Source organism: Rhinopithecus roxellana, chromosome 12, assembly GCF_007565055.1.
Source record: "Rhinopithecus roxellana isolate Shanxi Qingling chromosome 12, ASM756505v1, whole genome shotgun sequence".
In the NCBI taxonomy this organism is placed as follows: domain Eukaryota; kingdom Metazoa; phylum Chordata; class Mammalia; order Primates; family Cercopithecidae; genus Rhinopithecus; species Rhinopithecus roxellana.
This window is the reverse complement of record NC_044560.1, coordinates 66,418,905-66,438,830: the sequence shown is the minus strand read 5'-3', so window position 1 is coordinate 66,438,830 and position 19,926 is coordinate 66,418,905. Positions and strand designations below refer to the sequence as shown.

At 39.2% G+C, this 19,926-nt stretch overlaps 1 protein-coding gene across 1 annotated transcript in view; it reads left to right on the top strand.

Annotated features, from left to right (window-relative positions):
* Nucleotides 1-240: 240 nt before the first annotated feature.
* LOC104677513 (uricase) overlaps nt 241-19,926 on the top strand; it is an 89,915-nt gene continuing 70,229 nt past the window's right edge. The window contains exon 1 of the mRNA XM_010382562.2: nt 241-386. Within this exon, the coding sequence (XP_010380864.2) occupies nt 336-386 (51 nt within the window). The 5' untranslated portion in view covers nt 241-335. The remainder of the gene's footprint in view (nt 387-19,926) is intronic.

The following is a 19,926-nucleotide window of genomic DNA, read 5'->3' as shown; positions in this document are numbered from 1 at the left end:
TCATCCAGTCAGCTTAGAAGGGGAATGTGAAAGATGACTTCATCCATTTTATTCTTTGGAGATTTGCTTTACTAATTACCCAGGCTTTGATGTCCACATTTCCACATTTGCTACCATTTCTTGATGCTGTAATGGATTTCTCTCATAATCTCTTATCCTTTTAACTTTACTTCCCAGAGGCAAAGGACTTGCTCTGTACCTGACTGCATTACGAAACACCTGTTTGCCTGACCCGCCCCTCCTCAGGCTGCACCACCCAGGACAACATGAAAATGAAGTTGCCACTGAACGGAAGTCAGCAGTACTGCACCGGGTCCAGATGAACGTAAACCAACATGGAACCCCCAAGGCCATGCTCTAGAGGGCCAACTCTGAACCTCCTTGAAGTAAGTGTTCAGCCAGGTTATTAATTTGTTTAGTGTTGGTTTTTGAAATGCTACTTTATTGGGTCTTTAAACATTTGATGCTTGGCATAGAGGCACTAGGTCTCTAACTGTAGGACTTCACTTAATGAGGGTGATCACTACCAGGCTCTCTCTCTTCTTTTCTGTTTGTAAGGGCCTCTTTCTCTTTTGTTGGCTTTTTTTTTTCTTTTTCTTTTTTTTTTTTTTTTTTGATGGAGTCTTGCCCTGTTGCCCAGGCTGGAGTGCAATGGTGTGATCTCGGCTCACTGCAACCTCTGCTTCCTGGGTTCAAACGATTCTCCTGCCTCAGCCTCCCAAGTAACTGGGATTACAGGCCCCTACCATCATGCCCAGCTAATTTTTGTATTTTCAGTAGAGACGGGATTTCACCATGTTAGCCAGGCTGGTCTCTAACTCTTGACCTCATGATCTGCCTGCCTTGGCCTCCCAAAGTGCTGGGATTACAGGCGTGAGCCACTGCGACCGGCCTTGTTGATATTTTATACTCTGTGCCTTGGAAGAAGTACTTCCTAGGAAATTATTTTATTTTGCAGCAGGCTGGCAGAAGTGAAAAAGAGACTTGACAGGAAATGGAGGTAAAAATTCAAGGATTAATTAAATTCATACATTTTATCTTAGATTCTATATGGCTCACAGACAATATGTATAATTCATCTGATTCTCACAGATTATCCCAAATATTATTTATTATTCATTCAACAAGTATTTATTTATTTATTTATTTATTTTTGAGATGAATTTTCACTCTTGTTACCCAGGCTGGAGTGCAGTGGCACGATCTCAGCTTACCACAACCCCCGCCTCCTGGGTTCAAGAGATTCCCCTGCATCAGCCTCCCAAGTAGCTGGGATTACAGGCACATGCCACCATGCCCAGCTAGTTTTTTATTTTTAGTAGAGACAGGGTTTCTCCGTGTTGGTCAGGTTGGTCCTGAACTCCCAGCCTCAGGTGATCTGCCCGCCTTGGCCTCCCAAAGTGCTGGGATTACAGGCGTGAGCCACTGCGCCTGGGCTAACAAGCATTTATTAAATTGAGTACTTGGAAAATAAAGACGGAGAGATTTCAACTAGAAGGTGAGCTCCATGAGCACAGGATTTTTGTTTATTTTGTTCACTGTTCTATTCCTAGCACTCAGAACAGTGCCTGGCACATAGGTGATACTCAATAAATATTTGCTGATGAATAAATAAATGAATGAACACTAGTGTGATTTAAAAATATTCATTTTAGAATAAGAGGTGTATTATGTACATCAGATGTAGGATTGTGAATATAATAAAGCCTATCAATTAGAAAAGGACCTTAGAAAGACTTGACATGCAAGTGTCAGAGGAGATATGCTCGTTTGTGTTCAGAGTGGGCAGCTATTTGATGGTCCAGATTGTTTTACCTCAAAGGAAAAATGTGGTTAAATTTTTATTGTTGTTGTTGTTGTTGTTTTTGGAGACAGAGTTTCGCTCTTGTTGCCCAGGCTGGAGTGCAATGGCTCAATCTCCACTCACCACAACCTCTGCCTCCTGGGTTCAAGCAATTCTTTTGCTTTAGCCTCCTGAGTAGCTGGGATTACAGGCATGTGCCACCATGCCTGGCTAATTTTGTATTTTTAGATACAATTAAATTTTGTATTTAATTTTTGTATTTTTAGTAGGGGTTTCTCCATGTTGGTCAGGCTGGTCTTGAACTCCCAACCTCAGGTGATCTGCCTACCTCAGCCTCCCAAAGTGCTGGGATTACAGGTGTGAGCCACCGTGCCTAGCTGAATGTGGTTAAATTTATCTTTTTCATTTTTACTCCTTTAGAAGGTAGAAAGACTCTTATTTAGAAAAACAATGAATTAGTTCTATTTATTAGTCTTTCTGTGCTCATTTAATGACTGTGTCTAAGGAACCTAACGCATTGACCAGGTGGTCTTATTAAACCTCACAGCTCAGCAAGGAAGTTGTGAGCAGAGCCAGTTCTTGGGGTAGGCAGTGTGTACTTCTGCCTACAGCAGGTGCCACACCAACTCTCACTAGAGTTTCTGTTTTTGAATTTTGTGTTTGTTGTTCCCCTATTTTTGTATGCTTCTTGCAGTCAGAAGTAAAGAGATGGGGAATTAGAGTTGGAGATCTGCAATGCTGCTGAAGGGCTTGGCTGGCACCCTCCCTCACCCCCCTTCTTTCCTGTCTACCTGACTCTGAACATCTTTTACCTCCTTTGCTCCTCCAGTGGCAAAGTAAAAGTAGGCACTAAATGCGGACTTGGCCAAGTGAGCTACCCAGGTTGGTGGGGGTTGGGGGAGGGCACCATCACCTTTCTTTTGTTGTCTCAGGATTCACAACTTCAGAGTAACCTTTTGGAAGTTAGGCTGTGTCTATGGCAGTAAGAACAGAAGTTCTGCCTTAAGCTTTAGCCATCATACTGTGCTATAAAAAGCATGTAATAGCCTAATACTTTTATGTTGCAGTTGAAGTGTTATGGGATTTTATTTTATAACAACTTAAATCCAACACATAAATCTCTCTCAGATCAGCCAGACTTTGTATTTTTTCCTTTTGTAACTCATTCTGAGTTGATCTAAGACAAGCATTCCTAAACTAGCAGGGTAGAAAGGACACTGTGATATAGCGGGAAAAGCCCAAGAAGGCAAATCAGGGCTCAGTTCTAGATTGGACTTGGTTGCTAACTAGCTTTTTATCCACAATGAGTCAAGATTCTGGGTCTCACTTTCTTGGTTTATAAACTAAGAGAATTGCATGAAATGAACTACAGCACTGCTTTCAGCTCTCAAAGGCTCAAGACCTTTTGCCTGTTTCTACCATTTTGAAAAATGGAATATAAAGTGTTAGAAAGAATCCTAGCATTGGCTGAGTAAATGTTAGTTAAATCTGAGTTAAATTGAATATGGCCAACCCACTCAGTTAGTAGAGGAGGGAACTACATGAGCACAGAAAAATCAAGTTACTTGCTTAGGTCGCATAACTAATTAATGGCAGAAACCTGACATTCTAACCACAAATCATGAGTTTTTTTTCAGAGAAAACTTTTGGTGATCATGGTGGGTATAGAGTAAGCAGTAGTTCTCACAAAAGTGTTACATTCTTATTTCTGCTAAGTTGGCTAGCATTGCCTATTATGATAATCCATGAATATCTTGTGCCAAAATGCTGCTGGCTGTTCTGCAGAGACATGTGTTGGTTGCTTTAGAATTAAGCACAGACCAGAAACTCCTGGAGAAAAAAGGCCACCCCCTTTTCAATCACTCTTTTTAATTTTTCCTTCTGACTTAACTTTTAAAATTGGGCTGATAGTTCAAATAGTAGAGGAGGTCAGAAAAATCTGTTCAGGCGGACAAGAACCAGGAGTTCTAGTCCAGTCTCTGTATGGGGTTTGGAGAATCTGGATGGCTGAGTGGCATAAACTAACATGAAATTGGTAGCTCTCTTCTCCATACAGTATTTCCCTGCTTAGAAATGAGGGTTGTCTAAGTATGAACTCATCTTCTTCTCCAAAGCTTGGCTCTTTCTGACTTCCCTGTTTCTTTGAACAGTGTCACTTCTTCAAGCTACTCACCCTTCAAACCTTAGTAATCTCTGACTCCTCCCCTTTCTCTGATACAGCTGAAACAGTTGCTAAACTTCATGGATTCCTCCTTCACAATATGTCCTGCATTGGTTTTACTTCTTCATTCCTATTGTTTTTCACATATGTAACTTAAAGTCATATCTTGTGAGTAGTTAAGAATGTGAGTTTGGAGTCAGGTAGAACTGGGTTTGAGTCCTAGCTCTGCCAGTTACTATCTGGTGTCATTGCTTAATCTCTTTGTTCCTTAATTACTTTATCTTTAAAATGGAAATAATAATTGTGTTGATCTCAAATAATTGTGAGAATTAAAGAACATAAGTAAAATACTCAGTACAGTGCCTAACGTATAATAAGTGTTTAACACATAATAGTAATTATTATTGTTCACCCTCCTAGTTCATCCTGCTTCCTCCTAGCAGGTTAATGCCCCTAGAGTCTGGCTCTGACATTGTCTCTTTCTTACCCTCAAAGAGAAGCATCGTCACAGGGTTATTGAAAGTTGGCCTCTGCAGTTGGACTGCCTGGGTTACCATTTACTGGCTGTGTGATCTTGAGCAGTTTCTTAACTTCTCTTTGCCTCAATTTTCTTATCTGTAAGACAAGGATTGTAGTATCTACTTCAAAGGGCTACTCTGAAATTCATATTATTTAATATTAATAGTATTTTATAATGTTTAGAATAGTAAAATGTTTTAAACTTTAAAAGGAATTTAAATTGTTTAGAATTAATATTTATCAATATTAGTGTTTGATAAATAAAAACTTACACTGACTTCTTGAATATCTGCTATTTCATGAATATGCTTGGTATTTCTCTGTATTCATTTCCTTGGTTTTGCTGTTTCTCCCACATAGAATACAGGGTGGATTACTGGAAGGAGTACTTCTAGCCGTGGGAGAATAGTAGGCTGTACTTATGTGCCAACTTTGATGTCTTAAGAGTAACTACCTGGAGATCTCTGTTGCAAAAAATTCTGAGACTTTGCGTGCTTTCAGTGGGAAAGATTGACTAGTGTGCTTCCATTGGGCCCTGAAAGAGAAGTGGAGACCTAGCTTTACATTTTACCACAATAAAGAAGAACTTACAATGTTTTCAAAATAAAAATAATTCAGTTTTCAGGGTATAGATAAATTTTCTTTTCTTCTTCTTTTTTTTTTTTTTTTTTTAGACAGGGTCTCACTTTTCCACCCAGGCTGGAGTACAGTGGTGCAATCCCAGTTCACTGCAGCCTTGACCTCCCAGGTTCAAGTGATTTTCCTGCCTCAGACCCTCAAGTAGCTGGAACTACACGTGCGTGCCACCACACCCGGCTAATTTCTGTATTTTTGTAGAGATGGGGTTTCACCGTGTATTGAACTCCTGAGCTCAAGCGATCTGCCTGCCTTGGCTTCCTAAAATGCTAGGATTACATGCGTGAACCACTGCGCCCGACAAATTTTCTTAATACTGAGGGCTAAAGGAAAGGATTTTCCATGGCTCTTTATAAATAATAAATAACTTTCTTGTAATTGCTTGATTTCATTAATTTCTCCCTGCATTCTCTGAGGTAGGTAATATTATTGTCTTCATCTCCCTTTTACAGATAAGGAAGCAAAGGCACAAGAGGTTAAATAACTTGCATCAGATCACACAATTAATAAATGGCAGAGCTGGGATTCAAACCCAGGTAGCCTAGCTCCGAAGTCTGCACTTTTGGCCACTTTACTACATATGATTCCAGGTAGCACAGGTCTTTGGGTTACTTCTTAAGTTTCATTTAATTTTAAAATAAGGTATCTCAATACAATTTGAGCACATTTGATTTAGTACTTTCAGAGAATTAATTCTACAAGGGCCTAATCACTGTTCAAATGTGTATCACTCTGGTGGTTTGACTTAATCCCACAATAAAATTAAGATGTCTTGAGCAGTGGATTCAAACCAGTTCCTGCAGAACTCTAGGGTTGGACAGAGATGTTTCTGGGGTCTGAGGGGTAGTGATGCTGGGTGTCAAAGGGGCCTGAGCCTCCACTCCCACTTCAACCAGGATATCTTTGTGTTATCTATTTAAAAATTGGGATTCGAATTGGGATTTATTCTGAAGAAAGGGATCTCTGCCTTTTAAAATGTGTTTAATCATAATTTTACCTGACATGGGAGGTTTCAGAATGAAAACCCAAAGATACAGGAAAAAAATACGGTTAAGCTGTCTTATTCGTGTATAATAGAAAAAAAATTATATCTAACTTCAATGAATTTTGAAGTATCTTGAGTTTTCAATTAAAAAAATTCTGCTTTTAATCATAAAGCATGCTCAGGTTACCCTGATATCTGAACAGTTTCCTGCAATCTACTTTTCATCAAATTCAAATATGTGTCAACACTGATTTGATATAGAGGGGAGAATTGAAAAAGAAGTGATGTGTAACATTTGGAAGAGGGATCTTTGGATATACTTATAAGAGTCTAGGGAGAGCTCTGCACATACCCCTGTTCTCCAGAAACTAATTTGTGAAAATGCAATTCACTGGGTCACCCAGGCTCCTGGATTAGGCTGTAGGAGTACACCAAGAGAGATACCATCTATCTTCAAAAAAGATACAGTTCTATTAGCAATCAGTTTTTGGTATCATAAAAAGTAGGACTGTGGTGCTAATTATTCAAAACTTTGAACCAGTAGCTTGTTTGGACTTGGGATGCATTGCATTATTGTCCTGTAGCAGATTTTCCCTTCTAATTTTGATTTGTTTTAGGCAGGTGACATTTAAAATGACTTTACTTTGGGGAGCACCCACCACCTGAGAAGAGAGTAAATGGGGTTGGGAGAAAGCTAATAGCAGAAGAAAGCTAGCTTGTTATTAATGTTCCATGCAGAAAATATACCTAATAGTAATAATTCAGAGTTGATTTTGCAAGCACAACTCATTACTCCAGCTGATTTCTGAGTTTGTTGAGCTGTAACTCTAATCTCCCTGGCACACCTTGTCAATACCTTTATGTCTAAGAGTGAGTTAATCAGATACTGATAGAATTCCAGAAGGAAAACACACAGTACTCATCATGGGCAAAGCCCTGGACACCTGCAGATTCCATTTAAATGAAGTAAAGACTTGAATTACTGTTGAAACAAGTTTAACATTTCAAAAGTTGTAGATTTTTTTTGTAGACATACATTTTTATTTCTTTGTGGTAGACAGGCAGGAATGAAACTGCTAGGTCATATGGTAAATGTGTCTTTTTTTTTGTTATACTTAAAGTTCTGGGATACATGTGCAGAATGTGCAAATTTGTTACAAAGGTATACACGTGCCATGGTGGTTTGCTGCACCCATCAACCAGTCATCTACATTAGGTATTTCTCCTAATGCTATCCCTCCCCTAGTCCCCCAGCCCCCGACAGACCCTGGTGTGTGATGTTCCCCTCCCTGTGTCCATGTGTTCTCATTGTTCAACTCCCACTTATGAGTGAGAATATGCGGTATTTGGTTTTCTGTTCCTGTGTTAGTTTGCTGAGAATGACGGTTTCCAGCTTCATCCATGTCCCTGCAAAGGACATGAGCTCATCCTTGTTTGTGGCTGCATAGTATTCAATGGTATATATGTGCCACATTTTCTTTATCCAGTCTATCATTGGTGGGCATTTGGGTTGGTTCCAAGTCTTTGCTATCATGAACAGTACTGCAATAAACATGCATCTTTATAGTAATGTATAATCCTTTGGGTATGTACCCAGTAATGGGATTGCTGGGTCAAATAGTATTTCTGGTTCTAGATCCTTGAGGAATTGCCACCCTGTCTTCCACAATGGTTGAGCTAATTTACACTCCCACCAACAGCGTAAAAGTGTTCCTATTTCTCTACATCCTCTCCGGCATCTATTGTTTCCTGACTTTTTAATGACCGCCATTCTAACTGACGTGAGATGGTATCTCATTGCAGCTTTGATTTGCATCTCTCTAATGACCAGTGATGATGAACTTTTTTCATGTTTGTTGAATGCATAAATGTCTTCTTTTGAGAAGTGTCTTTTCATATCCTTTGCCCACTTTTTGATGGTGTTATTTGTTTTTTTCTTGTAAATGTGTTTAAGTTCTTTGTAGATTCTGGATATTAGCCCTTTGTCAGATGGATAGATTGCAAAAATTTTCTCCCATTCTGTAGGTTGCCTGTTGACTCTGATGATTGTTTCTTTTGCTGTGCAGAAGCTCTTTAGTTTAATTAGATCCCATTTGTCAAATTTAGCTTTTGTTGCCATTGCTTTTGGTGTTTTAGTCATGAAGTCTTTGCTCATACCTGTGTCCTGAATGGTATTGGCTGCATTTTCTTCTAGGGTTTTTATGGTTTTAGATCTTACGTTTAAGTCTTTAATCCATCTTGAGTTAATTTTTCTATAAGGTGTAAGGAAGGGGTCCAGTTTCAGTTTTTTGCATATGGCTAGCCAGTTTTCCCAACACCATTTATTAAATAGGGAATCCTTTCCCCATCACTTGTTTTTGTCAGGTTTGTCAAAGATCAGATGATTGTAGATGTGTGGTGTTATTTCTGAGGCCTCTCTTCTGTTCTATTGGTCTATATATCTGTTTTGATACCAGTACCATGCTGTTTTGGTTACTGTAGACATGCAGTATAGTTTGAAATCAGGTAGTGTAATGCCTCCAGCTTTGTTCTTTTTGCTTAGGATTGTTTTGGCTGTATGGGCTCTCTTTTGGCTCCATATGAAATTTAAGGTAGTTTTTTTTCTAATTCTGTGAAGAAAGTTAATGGTAGCTTGATGAGGATAGCATTAAATCTATAAATTACTTTGGGCAGTATGGCCATTTTCATGATATTGATTCTTCCTATCCATGAGCATGGAGTGTTTTTCCATTTGTTCGTGTTCTCTCTTATTTCCTTGAGCAGTAGTTTGCAGTTCTCCTTAAAAAGGTCTTCCACATCCCTTGTAAGTTGTATTCCTAGGTATTTTATTCCCTTTGTAGCAATTGTGAATGGGAGTTCACTCATGATTTGGCTCTCTGTCTGTTATTGGTATATAGGAATGCTTGTGATTTTTGCACAATGATTTTGTATCCTGAGACTTTGGTGAAGTTGCTTATCAGCTGATGGAGATTTTGGGCTGAGACGATGGGGTTTTCTAAATACACAATCATGTCATCTGCAAACAGAGACAATTTGACTTTGTCTCTTCCTATTTGAATGCCCTTCATTTCGTTCTCTCGCCTGATTGCTCTGGCTAGAACTTCCAATATTATGTTGACTAGGAGTGGTGAGAGAGGACATCCTTGTCTTGTGCCGGTTTTCAAACGGACTGCTTCCAGCTTTTGCTCATTTGGTATGATATTGGCTGTGGGTTTGTCATAAATAGCTCTTATTATTTTGAGATATGTTCAATCAGTACCTAGTTTATTGAGAGATTTTAGTGTGAACGGGTGTTGAATTTTATCAAAGGCCTTTTCTGCATCTATTGAGATAATCAAGTGGTTTTTGTCATTGGTTCTGTTTATGTGATGGATTATGTTTATTGATTTGTGTATGTTGAACCAGTCTTGTATCCCAGGGATGAAACTGACTTGATCATGGTGGATAAGCTTTTTGATGTGCTGCTGGATTCGGTTTGCTGGTATTTTATTTAGGATTTTAGCATTGATATTCATCAGGGATATTGGCCTGAAATTTTCTTTTTGTGTTGTGTCTCTGCCAGGTTTTGGTATCAGGATGATGCTAGCCTTATAAAATGAGTTAGGGAGGATTCCGTCTTTTCTGTTGTTTGGAATAGTTTCAGAAGGAATGGTACCAGCTTCTCTTTTTACCTCTGGTAGAATTTTGCTGTGAATCATCAGGTCCTAGGCTTTTTTTGGTTAGTAGGCTATTAATTACTGCCTCAATTTCAGAACTTGTTATTCATCCATTCAGGGATTCGACTTCTTCCTGGTTTAGTCTTGGGAGGGTGTATGTGTCCAGGAATTTATCCATTTCTTCTAGATTTTCTGGTTTATTTGCATAGAGGTGTTTATAGTATTCTCTGATGGTAGTTTGTATTTCTGTGGGATCAGTGGTGATTTCCCCTTTATCATTTTTTATTGTGTCCATTTGGTTCTTCTCTCTTTTCTTCTTTATTAGTCTGGCTAGCGGCCTATCTATTTTATTAATCTTTTTTCAAAAAACCAGCTCCTGGATTCATTGATTCTTTGAAGGGGTTTTCGTATCTCTATCTCCTTCAGTTCTGTTCTGATCTTAGTTATTTCTTGTCTTCTGCTAGCTTTTGAATTTGTTTGCTCTTGCGTCTCTAGTTCTTTTAATTGTGACGTTAGGATTTCGATTTTAGATCTTTCCTGCTTTCTCTTGTGGGCATTTAATGCTATAAATTTCCCTGTAAACACTACTTTAGCTGTGTCCCAGAGATTCTGGTATGTTGTGTCTTTGTTCTATTGGTTTCAAAAAGCTTATTTATTTCTGCCTTAATTTCGTTATTCACCCAGTAGTCATTCAGGAGCACGTTGTTCAGTTTCCATGTAGTTGTGCAGTTTTGAGTGAATTTCTGAATCCTGAGTGCTAATTTGATTGCACTGTGGCGTGAGAGACTGTTTGTTATGATTTCCGTTCTTTTGCATTTGCTGAGGAGTGCTTTACTTCTAATTATACGGTCAATTTTAGAATATGTGTGATGTGGTGCTGAGAAGAATGTATATTCTGTTGATTTGGAGTGTAGAGTTCTGTAGATGTCTATTAAGTCCACTTGGTCCAGAGCTGAGTTCAAGTCCCGAATACCTTTGTTAATTTTCTGCCTTGTTGATCTAATATTGACAGTGGAGTGTTAAAGTCTCCCACTATTATTGCGTGGGAGTCAAAGTCTGTTTGTAGGCCTCTAAGAACTTGCTTTATGAATATGGGTGCTCCTGTATTGGTTGTATGTATATATTTATATATTTAGGATCCTTAGGTCTTCTTCTTGTGTTGATCCCTTTACCATTATGTAATGCCTTTCTTTGTCTTTTTTGATCTTTGTTGGTTTAAAATCTTTTTTACCCAAGACTAGGATTGCAACCCCTGCCTTTTTTTGCTTTCCATTTGCTTGGTTAATATTTCTCCAACCCTTTATTTTGAGTCTATGTGTGTCTTTGCACATAAGATGCGTCTCCTGAATACAGCACACCAATGGATCTTGACTCTAAGGAAGTAGAACCTTTTGTTTTTCTGCACAACACTGCCTCCTTGTGTAATGAGAATTATCTTCTAGTCCGTGAGTGTGTATATATACCTGTATGTGTGTATGTCTACATATCTATCTATCTATAAATATATCTATTGTAATTCAGTGGCTTCAACAACTCAAACCAGATAGGGTGTCTCTTTAAAGAAAATCATGTGGTGCCCACACTTGATAACTTCCATTGATAAGACAGACTGTCTTTTTTCCGGAGACTGTTTGCCCAATTTGATATTATCTATGTTTTTTTGCTATTACTCCTAATCTCTCTTACTGTACCTTTAAGTTTGTTGTGAGGAATAGAGACAGTGGATGTAAAGCAAAGCACTACTTTTGCTGTTTACTACATCATCTTTGGGAGTTTTTGTGGGATAGAAGATAGAACCTTTGGATAAATGAAAAAATCCACTAATCAGAGGATACAATTTATATAAGTGTTTTAATTTTATCAAAAGCAATTGGTTGGCCCCGTGTGGTGGCTCATGCCTGCATTCCTAGCACTTTGGGAGGCCAAGGCAGGAGGACCACTTGAGGCCAGGAGTTTGAGACTAGCCTGGGCAACATAGTGAGAACTCGTCTCTACAAAACTAAAATATTACCAAGGCACAGTGACATGTGCCTGTAGTCCTAGCTTCTCGGGAGGCTGAAGTGAGAGGATCATTTGAGCCCAGGAATTCAGGCTGCAGTGAGCTATGATCGTGTCAGTGCACTCTTGCCTGGGTAACAGAGAGAGACCCTGTCAAAAAAAAAAAAAAAAAAAAAAAAAAAAGCAGGTACAAAGTATTACAGCTTAATGAATTTGTTACGTATTTTTTCACTTTTTCCTATTTATTTTTGGTTCAGGCAGTTGGTGCTATTTGGCTTCTTTCAATTCATTCAACAAATATTTGTACCTGTTTAGGTACCAGGCACTCTTTTACTGCGGAGAACAAAATAGAAACACTCTGCCCTCGTACAGCTCATTTTCTAGTTGGGAGGACTGGCAAAGATACTAAAGTAAAATATTTATTATGTAAGATGGTGATAAATGCTAAGGATAAAAAATAAAACAGAGAAAGGGGAGAGGTAATGTCCACAGTGAGGAGTAATACTATAGTGTTAGATAAGGTGGCAGGAAATCCCTTACCTAAGTGGTAAAATATTTGAGTGAAATTGTTGAGGAGTAGGAGAGCAAACCGTGGGGATATATGGAAGAAGAATGTTCCATGCATAGTTAACAGCACTTGCAAAGATCCTGAGTAGAAAATATGTACTCTATTCCAGCTGTGCTATGCAGTACACATGGGGTAGAGTCATAGAGGATGAGACCAGACAGGATCTTAGAGACTCTATAAGGATTTGGCATTTTAGATATTGTGCAGTTTTGAGCAAAGAAGTGAAACGTTCTGATTTTTTTTAATAGTCTGCAGTGCTCATAATGGAATTAAAGAGGACGAGGGTGAAAACAGAGTGGATGGCTAGAAGACTGGATTTTGATTTCTCTTTTTTTGATGGAGTCTTATTCTGTCACCCAGGCTGGAGTGCAATGGCGCGATCTTGGCTCACTACAACCTTTGCCTCCTGGGTTCAAGTGATTCTCCTGCCTTAGCCTCCCTAGTAGCTGGGATTACAGCTGCCCAGCACTATGCCTGGGGCTAAGTTTTGTAGTTTTAATAGAGCTGGGGTTTCCCCATGTTGGACAGGCTAGTCTGGAACTCCTGACCTCAGGTAATCTGCCTGCCTTGGCCTGCCAAAGTACTGGGATTACAGACGTGAGCCACTGTGCCTGGCCTGGATTTTGATTTTATAATCACCCCATCATCTATTCTGGAATATGCATGCCCTCATGAACTGAGAATTTGTTACTAATTTCCAGGGGTATTTGTCATGATTAAGGTTTGTTATTAATAATGAGTTACCATATAATAAAAAAGTTGAACACAAAGTAGGGAATCCTTTCTGGAACATTGAACCACTGGCTGAATAGTAGTTATCAAGGAGGTTTTTATTTAAAAAACAAGTGATCAGATTTGGGAATAGAGATACAATCATGATTCTAATTAATATTTTGTGTTTTTAGAAACATCCCATATTACGAAATTGTGACATGTAGAATGAATTTAGGACATTTAGATGGAAAAGAGCAGTTTGTTCCTGACTGTAGTAATGTAGGTTCACACAATTTCAACTAGGAAGGTCTGTTGACAAGAAACAATATTAAAAGATACTTTCTTTTCTTTTATATATAGAAACTCACACCAGTCACACAGCTGGTGTGAAACTTACACCAGCTTTCACACCAGTCCTACTTTCCAGAAAAGATTTTATTTGTGTTGTACTGTTTGTGTTTTCCTAGAATTACATTAAATGCACTTGACTGCACTGCATTGCTATCATACTGAATTCACTTTATTTTTTGTAATTAATGCTTGGAAAACTTTAACATTATTACTCCCCAAACTAGTCCCTGACAACAGACTGCGGTTTCTATATATACTGCTAGTAAGAGGTTTAGCGTATTTTTTAATTTGCAGAGATTCCTTATGGCACTTTTCCACACAGGTATCATTAATTTGAGTCTTAGAATCTATAATAGTGTTGGAGATGTTCCACTAACACTGATATGAGAGCTCTCAAGGATCCACCTTCCCCCACCACTCGCTGCCCAGAGGATCTATCCCATGGCTTGATACTCACAAAAATCTTTCATTGTTTGTTCATTCAACATACATCTATTGAATGCTTACTGTGTGCAGGCTGCTGTGGGAGGATGAAGATTTTCAAGAGTCAAAAGAAATAGCCTAGTGAATGTATAGATTGCCTCCTATTTATACTTTTCTACTAATAGCAACCGTCCTTAGGTGTTATTAGTCATAAACTAAAAATGAATCCTAGCTACATAAAATATTACAAATATGTGTAGAACATCACCTTTTCTTTATTGACCATGGATTTGAGTATCACTGTCTTCTCTCCTCCTCAGGCTTGGAATAGACAAAGATCTATTTTCATTTATCCTTCTACTTCCCATCCATTTCCAAAGTTCTTAAACATTTATTTCACCTTGTCTTATTATGGATGCTAATTCCCTCTCATTAGCTAAGCTTGTTAGTTTGACACAAACCCAGTATTCAGACCTTGAGGAATAGCTCTGTCAGTTCTAGGAAGGATTATCACCTGTGTTTCCTTAATTATGTTTCTCTTGGTAACAGAAAGAATCCCAGCTTTTTGCCTACTCTGGGTTTAGGGCCAGTTTTAGTTGCAGTGTGGAATTTTCCTAAGCACTCCATAGTCTTGTTCAAGGCCCTTCTCCTTTACAGGCCCTCAGGGCCCCTACACTGCCCTTTGACTCCTTGAGGTTCCCTCAGGATCACTTGACAGACCCCCTTTATCCCAAGAGCACTCTGGGTCTCTCCTAGCCACCTTTCCTCCTTCAGTCCTCCATCTAGAATTTTACAGGATAGATTTTTGAACAAACAGATCCTGACGGATCTCCTTAAACCATGGCAAATATCAGCATTCCACCTTTAGGGTAGCTGCTTCATAGAATTATAATCATAGCATATTTTTAGAACTAGAAAGAAATTTGGAGCTTATCTGTTTGTTGTTGTTGTTGTTTAATCAGCATGATAGTTGCTTAAAAGAAGCCTTATTTGGATGTCCAGTTTATAAAACAAGTAAGAGTAGAGCTGTGCTGGATGGAGGGGCAGTGGGTCCCCACTGTCCTTCAACTTCTCATCCCTGAATTCCCAGAACAGCCTCCACATGCCATCAACATATTATTCTACAGAAGACCTCCAGAAACTACCTGATTTGCTAGATGAAGATTGCCAAAGAGTTTCACTTTGTACTTCCTCCTGCCCTTTGGAGGTCTGATCCCTGTTCTCATGAACTTGAGACTATTGTCTGCCTGCCTCCAACCTACTTAGAGGGTCTCACACCAGCTCCCTGGCAGTCACAGGCTGAACAACACTTTGCAGCAGTGAGTGTCATGAGGCTGGATTTGACTGATGAGGGTCCTTGAAAATATTCCAAGAGCCTGTACACAAGTGCTAAGTTTTCTCTTATTATAACATCACACTCTTAAAAATATTTAGCAAAAATAGAGACTTGTGAAAATGTTCTCCTTTCCAGTGACTGTGGTGAGAAAGTACTTCCCTGTGAGTCTGCAAAGAACAAAACATTTCTTGTTCTCACTTCAGCTTTTGACCAGCAAAATCCAGCTGAATTTTCTTTCATATCAATTGTTTCTGTCCTCAGAGGAATCTAGATGCATTTCCATTACTTTAATGGAAGCGGAGGGAGGATTGGCATGAAACTGATAGTTGTGATAGTTTCTGGAAAGGTCCATGTTAGAGAAGAACAGATTGCTTTATTTACGTGCTCCATATGACAATTTAGGACAGATAGAAGATAACCAGGAAGGCTTGATGTAGAAATCTTAATTTAGCTTAGGCTCTGATTTAAAAATAAAATCTTGTGTGAATGGTGGGGGAAGAAGAAGGGAGCAATTGGAGGACTTCTTCATGTTTTACAGCTGGTAATTAAATTTTGCCATCCTGTTAGACCATATATTTTGAGGAGGCAACGGAATATAGAGGAAAGCACATGGGCTGTCAAGTCCTTCCTTACTTCCTTTATTCATTTTTTTGTCATTAATTTATGATTTATTTTTCTTCCTTCTTTCCTTTCTTTCTTGAACATATTTTTAGGTTTCTAAATGTGTTTGGAATTGTTTGCTGCTGAGGACACAAGACTGAACTACACAGTATGGAGCTTACATTTACTAGCTGAGTGACCTTGGGAAAAGAATAACTTAATCTCTCTGAGCTTCAGTTTCATATTCTGTAAAATAGGAATAATACTGACTTCTCACATGGGGGCAACAAATAAATGAGAATTGAATGAGATAATGTGCAGATTACTCCCCCAGTATGCCAGGTACATAGTAGGGGCTTAAAAAATTGAAGCCTAGGCTGGGCGCGGTGGCTCATGCCTGTAATCCCAGCACTTTGGGAGGCAGAGGCGGGTGGATCACAAGGTCAGGAGATTGAGACCATCCTGGCTAACACGGTGAAACCCCGTCTCTACTAAAAATACAAAAAATTAGCTGCGCGTGGTGGTAGGCGCCTGTAGTCCCAGCTACTTGGGAGGCTGAGGCAGGAGAATAGCATGAACCTAGGAGGCGAAGCTTGCAGTGAGCTGAGATCGCGCCACTGCACTCAGCCTGGGCGACAGAGCGAGACTCTGTCTCAAACAAACAAACAAACAAACAAAAAAATTGAAGCCTATTCCCCTCTTACAGTCATTGGAACCTGATATTTAGGTTCATCTCCCCACATTCTACAAGGGTTAGGGCGTCAGGCTCTTAATTCACTCTGCCTCAGAGTGCTCCTGAACATCCCCTTCAGCAACCTGTAGGCCTTCCTAGCCATCCTGAATTCTCAAAACCCCTTGTAGACTTCAGCTCTGTCTTTCACTCTCCCATTGAATCAGCATTTCAGTCCTTTCAGCCTCTCTGTTCTCTGGATCCCATCTCAGTGTCAAAAACTGTCAACCTCACCCTTCCCCCTTCAGTCCATCCTTTCTCTCCATGACAACTTTATTTCCTTTCATGTTCCTCCTGCATGCCACAGGCAAACATTTGCTGCCGCCATCTCACCAGGACACCTCTGTTTTGTCTGCCCCATTGGCCATGGCAATCTATAACTCCAAATCCACCCAGTTACTAGTTTTTTTTTTTTTTTCCTCTCACCTTTGGCTTACCTGTTGCTGCTGGAGAACACTGCTCAACCACACCAATGTTCATCTCCTTTGGTTTTATATTTCTTGTTGTACTGTTCCCTCCATGCTGCCTTGAGAGGCTTTTATACATTTTTTGTTGGTTTGCTCTTCCTTTCCTTCAATAACAACTGCTGTAGCATACAGTCTCTGCCTCTCTTTGCCCTCATCTCCATGCTGTCTTCCTAAAATCATCGTCCATCATTCAAAAGTCACATGTACCTCCTTTGCTACTTCCTAGTTGTCCAAGAAGAAAATGGATTCTTACTCTTTTCCAAATTCAATTAATGCTCTTGATCCTTTCCTCCTTCCCAGCTTCTCTTGAACCTGGTAGAACCACTAATTTCTTCTCTTATTTATTTCTCCCTCTTCATCAGCCCTTCCTCATTAACCTTCAGACATGTTCAAGTCAGTCAGTCTCTCATCAGGGTGCTACCTTGCTTTTCTTGATTATTGCCAAATTTCTTGATTGTGTTGTTTATCCTCATTACTTTTACTTTCTCATTTATCATTTAAACAGCCACTAAAAAATTGGGCTTTCACCCAATTTTCACACTACTATACTGAAACTCCCTTGGGGTCACCAGGGTCCTCTTAACAAAGCCAGTGGTTTCTTGAAGTTCTCATCCTTGGCATGTCTTTGGTTTTTGACACGATTGACTTCTTTCTTGAAATTTTCTTCTTTGACTTCAATCCAATAATAATTTCTCTTAGTTTTTCTCCAAAATCTCTGAGCTTTCTGTTTCACTTTCCATTAATGGTTCCTCTTCTGCCTATTCGTTAAGTGTTGGTGATGTTCCCTAAGTTTCCATGCTCAATCTTCTTTTCATTTTCTACATTCTTTCTTAGAATGATCTCACCCATACTCATGATTTCAACTGTAACATATAAGTTGATTATTTTAAAATTGATAACTCCATGCCCCAATCTTTCTCCTGAACTCTACTCCCTCTGCTAATAGCTAACTGGATAAATTGCAGGCACCTCACATTCATTGGGGCTTACCTGCCCCTCCACAATCTGACCAGGCCATTCCTACCACTTCTCACCTTTAATGTTAGATGCATTCAATAAAACCTGTGGTGCAAGGCACTTAAGAACTCTGCGGAATTCTCTCTCTTTTTCCTTTTCCTTCTTTACAAGTGACTAGTGATTCGTAAAAGTCACTAGTTAATTTTATAAGCAATTTCCTGTCCTGGGCCTTTACAAAAATTCATTGGCATCCCAAAATAATTTTATTAAGATGAGAAGGATCTGAGTCACTAGGCCCACCCTGAGTTAGAAACAGGCAGGGCATGGTGGCTCATGCCTGTAATCTCAACACTTTGGGAGGCTAAGGTGGGTGGATCACTTGAGGCGAGGAGTTCAAGACAAGCCTGGCCAACGTGGTGAAACCTCGCTTCTACTAAAATACAAAAATTAGCCGGGCCTGGTGGCGCACACCTGTAGTCCCAGCTACTTGGGAGGCTGAGGCAGGAGAATTGCTTGAACCCAGGAGGCTGAGGTTGCAGTGAGCCAAGATCATGCTACCATGCTACTGTACGCCAGCCTGGGCAACAGAGCAAGACTCTAAAAAAAAAAAAAAAGCAAGAGAGAGAGAAGAAACAGAGACAAACTCAAGCAGTGGCATGTGGTCAGATTTTGCTTTTTGTCTCATATATAGCAGGAAAGAACTTTTCAGGCATCATTTCAGTAAGTTTCTGATATTCTTGCAATACAGTTTTGCAGGTAAAGCCCAAAGTTATTTGCTAAAGATGTCTAATTGCCCTTTTCATTCTGTTTTAAACTGAAAAAAAGCAAAACAAAGCAAAACAAGGAAACAACATCCTGGGCTTCTTGGTCAGCAGGGGGAGCACTATCACTTTGCTCCGGGAAGATTTTCACCAAGGCAACAGCTATCTTTTAATATAGACCACATCCTAGCAACGAGGAGGAAAAAAATAATGACACGATCGATACATTTGCTCCCGGGTGGTTGCAATTTTTAAACACAGCTTTTTTTTTAGCCTTTGTATGTGAAAAATGTTTGCTTAGGAAGAGGTCATCAGCTGTCTTTTCATCTTTTCTGTCCTGCCTTTTAGTCACTTTCGAATTTGAGAGAGAGGTATTTAATCCAGAAGACAGGGTTTTAAATGTGTCGTGGAGGCTGATGTTACAGCACCTGGTTAGTATCTGGGCTATGTCTGTGTGACACAGAAAGACACTGATTTGCTCATTTTATTTAAACTAGTCAATACAGTGAGAGAAATCAGCCAAACTGGATTTCTGTCTAAAGTGACCTTTTGTTTGAGTGAATTGATTCAAGGAAATTGAAATGGGGACACGGTGTCCTTCTCAGACTCAGCTGGAGCAAAGCCTATCAAGCGAGGGTGGCAGCATCGTCAACAGGAAGCATCGGGCAACCAGGCTCTCATCTGGCTCCTGCTCTGTAATCTTGGACAGAACGTGTAACTTAACTCTTTGTACCATGATTTCTTCTCTTGTAAACATCTCACACTTTTATGATGAGGAAATTATAAAATGGATTTGGAAGCATCTTGAAATATCAAGAAATGTCTATATAATAATTTACACAAAAGACCTAGCTTGGCTCATATATATCCAGACATATATAAGGTATAGAGGCATATATAGTACATATATACCCTATGTGTACATATGTATATACGTGAGTGTATAGCTTAATCCATATATTTATATCTATGTAAGGTATATATACACACATGTAAGAGATATTATAATTATACACATAAAGGAGGTGTTTAGGTTGAAGACAATTCTTTCTGAAAGTATGACAGTTTATAGTAATTTCCCCACTTACAGAATAATAATCACTTACAGGCAGAAATAATAAAGAATCCAGGACTCATTTGATAATCTTTTACTTCCTAAAATTCTTATTTGGTGAAGAGAAGTTTATATCACTTATTTTCCACGCACGTTTTATAAAGAAGGAATTCTAATCTCTAGATGCTGCTTTAACTAAAGCTATC